The sequence below is a fragment of the Triticum urartu genome, chromosome 6A, assembly GCF_056163025.1.
Source record: "Triticum urartu cultivar PI428250 chromosome 6A, HENAU_Tu73, whole genome shotgun sequence".
NCBI lineage: Eukaryota > Viridiplantae > Streptophyta > Magnoliopsida > Poales > Poaceae > Triticum > Triticum urartu.
The window spans coordinates 66,564,772-66,568,680 of record NC_141878.1 but is presented as its reverse complement, the minus strand read 5'-3'; the positions used below and the strand labels follow the sequence as shown (position 1 = coordinate 66,568,680).

At 54.0% G+C, this 3,909-nt stretch overlaps 1 protein-coding gene across 1 annotated transcript; it reads left to right on the top strand.

Moving 5' to 3' along the window:
• The first annotated feature begins 1,420 nt into the window (after nt 1–1,420).
• Nucleotides 1,421–2,157, top strand: LOC147963954 (uncharacterized). The gene is made up of 2 exons (XM_087529770.1): nt 1,421–1,568; nt 1,637–2,157. Exons 1-2 carry the CDS (start codon nt 1,421–1,423, stop codon nt 2,155–2,157), a joined length of 669 nt encoding a protein of 222 aa, XP_087385896.1.
• Nucleotides 2,158–3,909: the final 1,752 nt, after the last annotated feature.

Here is a 3,909-nt window from a genome sequence, read left to right as displayed (position 1 = left end):
TACATGTTCCTATGACTATGAGATTATGCAACTCCCGTTTGCCGGAGGAACACTTTGTGTGCTACCAAATGTCACAACGTAACTGGGTGATTATAAAGGAGCTCTACAGGTGTCTCCAAAGGTACATGTTGGGTTGGCGTATTTCGAGATTAGGATTTGTCACTCCGTTTGTCGGAGAGGTATCTCTGGGCCCTCTCGGTAATGCACATCACATAAGCCTTGCAAGCATTGCAACTAATGAGTTAGTTGCGAGATGATGTATTACGAAACGAGTAAAGAGACTTGCCGGTAACGAGATTGAACTAGGTATTGAGATACCGATGATTGAATCTCAGGCAAGTAACATACCGATGACAAAGGGAACAACGTATGTTGTTATGCGGTCTGACCGATAAAGATCTTCGTAGAATATGTGGGAGCCAATATGAGCATCCAGGTTCCGCTATTGGTTATTGACCGGAGACATGTCTCGGTCATGTCTACATTGTTCTCGAACCCGTAGGGTCCGCACGCTTAAGGTTTCGATGACAGCTATATGAGTTTATGAGTTTTTGATGTACCGAAGTTAGTTCGGAGTCCCAGATGTGATCACGGACATGACGAGGAGTCTCGAAATGGTCGAGACATAAAGATTGATATATTGGACGGCTATATTCGGACATCAGAAGTGTTCCGGGTGATTTCGGAGAAAACCGGAGAGCCGGAGGGTTACCGGAACCCCCCCGGGAGAAGTAATGGGCCATATGGGCCTTAGTGGAGAGAGAGAGGGGCAGCCAGGGTGGGCCGCGCGCCTCCTCCCCCCTGGTCCGAATTGGACTAGGAGAGGGGGGCGACTACTCCTACTAGGAGGAGGACTCCTCCTTGGCGCGCCAATAGGGCCGGCCGGCCTCCTCCCCTTGCTCCTTTATATACGGGGACAGGGGGCACCCTAGGACACAAATTGATCCTTGAGATCTCTTAGCCGTGTGCGGTGCCCCCCTCCACCATAATCCTCGATAATATTGTAGCGGTGCTTAGGTGAAGCCCTGCAACGGTAGAACATCAAGATCGTCACCATGTCGTCGTGCTGACGGAACTCTTCCCCGACACTTTGCTGGATCGGAGTACGGGGATCGTCAACGAGCTGAACGTGTGCTAGAACTCAGAGGTGCCGTAGTTTCGGTGCTTGATCGGTCGGGCCGTGAAGACGTACGACTACATCAACCGCGTTGTTATAACGCTTCCACTTTCGGTCTACGAGGGTACGTGGACAACACTCTCCCCTCTCGTTGCTATGCATCACCATGATCTTGCGTGTGCGTAGGAATTTTTTTGAAATTACTACGTTCCCCAACAGGGGGCAGCCGGGTCGTAGCAGGCGGCGCGCAAAGCAGCCTTGGCGGGGCGAGGAGGAGTGTCTCGGGTGCGGGAGCAGTGACGGATGACCGGCGCGCGCGCGAAGCCGGCCGCGAAGCGGAGCCGGAGCCGGCGGGCGAAGGGCGAGGGGCGGAGCTGGCGGGATGTGGCCGCGGGCGTGGAGACTATCGGCGATAGAGGGACCACGAGCCGGTCGCTGGGGGCCGCGGAGGGCAGACGGGCGCGGACTCGCAGCCGGCTGGTGCGGGCTGCGGGTCGAGGCGGAGCCGGCCCGGTGCAGGACGGGCAAGGCTGCAGCCGGCACGGGTCGAGTGCTCGCTCGCGTGGGTGTCGGAGATCCGGGCACCGGGGCAGAAGACGCGGATATGGCTAGGCTGCCACTCCACCGCCGAGGCCGCCGCGCGCGCGTACGACGCCACGCTGCTCTGTCTCAAGGGTGCATCTGCCGCCGCCGACCTCAACTTCCCCGTGCGCTTCCCCTTCGACCTCCCGGCCGCCGCCATGTCGCCCAAGTCCATCCAGCGCGTCGGTGCAACCACCGCCGGGGCCAGCGCTTATGTGTTCGACCTCGCCGATGCCGACGACAGTGCTAGCGCTAATGCCGTCGACTTCGCTGGTGCCGACTACAGCGCCAGCGCCGTCACCCCGGAGTACTACAGCTCCTCCGGCGATGCCTCGCCGGTGAGCTCCCCGGAGACGGCTAGCAGTGGCGCCGGCGACCTCGATGGCGTAGACCTCCTGTGTCGCTGTAGCCATCGGCCGTCTAGCCCCTGCCAACCCCGCTGCCTGCTACATGTTTGACGAAATGCCAGGGTGAACATGGCAAAGTGCGTCAAGCAACCCGTTGGGTGCACATGCAGACCCAAATCAAAAAGTGGACGCCGATGTCCGTTTCATCGACCCAAATGGACAAAAAGTGGATGAAATGCATGTCTGTTTGGGTCGGCCCATTAGAGTTGCTCTTATCACAGCTCTCTGTTCACGTATTTTCTATACACATAATAAAGATTGAGAGCATTCCGAGAGAAAGAAAACATCATAGAGACAGAGGTGACGGCGGTTGTGAACCTGGTCGGAGCTAGCGACGAGCCGACGACACAGAGTAGCTGCACCAGCGAAGGCACACGTCCGAGGAGGAGATTTAGAGCAACTACAACAAGTAGGAAAGCATGTCCCCTAAACGCATGCGGACGCGTTCGTGTACATTTGCAGACAGTGACTGAACATCACATAAATTTTATTCTTCATAATCAGATATATCAAACTGAATCCTCAAATTCATGTTGTTCGCATGCAACATACATATGTAGCTGAACACATGTCATCAAACTACCAAAAGTTGACATGCTCTACTAATTACCAACAAGCGACAATGAAAGAAGTTCATCCATGGGCGCTTTTGCCCTTTCCATCATCCGTGTGGCAGTAGCGGTCAAAGACGCAAAATGGATTCGGGCTGATCTGCTCACTGCCGGAGTTGTCCGATGCATCTCTGTTCTTGGCCTTCTCCTTGGAGGGCAGTCCATCCATAGCACAGACCGCTCGACATTGCTCTTTTGTCATCTCCTTCATCGCCCTCCTTTGCCGCCTCTGGGCTATACGGGCACAAAGGGCTTCCTCCGCTGCTGTCAAAGCCGCCTCCGCCATGCGGGCTGCTAAAGACGCCTCCGCAGCCTCGCACGGCGGGCTTTCCGCCCCTCCATTTTGGATTGGGCAACTCATGGAGGTGCATATGGCCTCCGTTTCGACGCCCGACGTCGTGGGGATGAGGTGCCACCTAGATGGTTCTCACGGCAAATCGGGGTTGTGCCATTCGATGGTGACCACTTTTGGCGAGGCGTCTATCATGTGCCAAAATCCACTGGCTCCGGATCCGAACGATCGGGGGAGGGCGAACTCCTCCTGGGAGCGTCGAAGAGTAGGGCAGGCAACCATCTGCTCCTTGGAGCTACACGGGATGAAATCCCAGTCCTCGAATGATGATATCTCGGAGTCGGATCCAATGGCCGACATAGCGGAGAACGCCAAAGAGAAGCTTCATACCATAGTAGGGGGTGGAATGTAGCTAGGGTTTCATCTGAAGTGTGGATAACGTTCAATTTATGTGGGGTCGGATGGGCCAGAGTGGGTCGAATTTGATGTTGCAGGCGTGTTCGGGTGTCTGCAACGTCAAATTGATGGAGGCATTGTCTGACGTCAACCGTTTTAGCCATAAATGATTTAAATTAATTTGTAAATTGATGATCTACTCTATATATTTATAGTAATTACATACAAACAAATTGATGGTGAATTAAAATTAATTAAAATTATTTATATCTATAGTAAATACCAACCATAAACAATCTGCTAACTACCTGCTAACAGTCCCTAACCTAGCACTGTAGCACCATGACTTTCTTTTTCTATGTTAGAGGAACCGGTTCCGGAGAAGAATGTCAGGACCCCGATTCTAAGTCACACTGATCTAGCCTGTAACACCTCATATCACTTTGCGGCCTCACGTAAGGTATTTCCATGGGTGTTGCCTTACCATGGCCCGGGACCATTTGC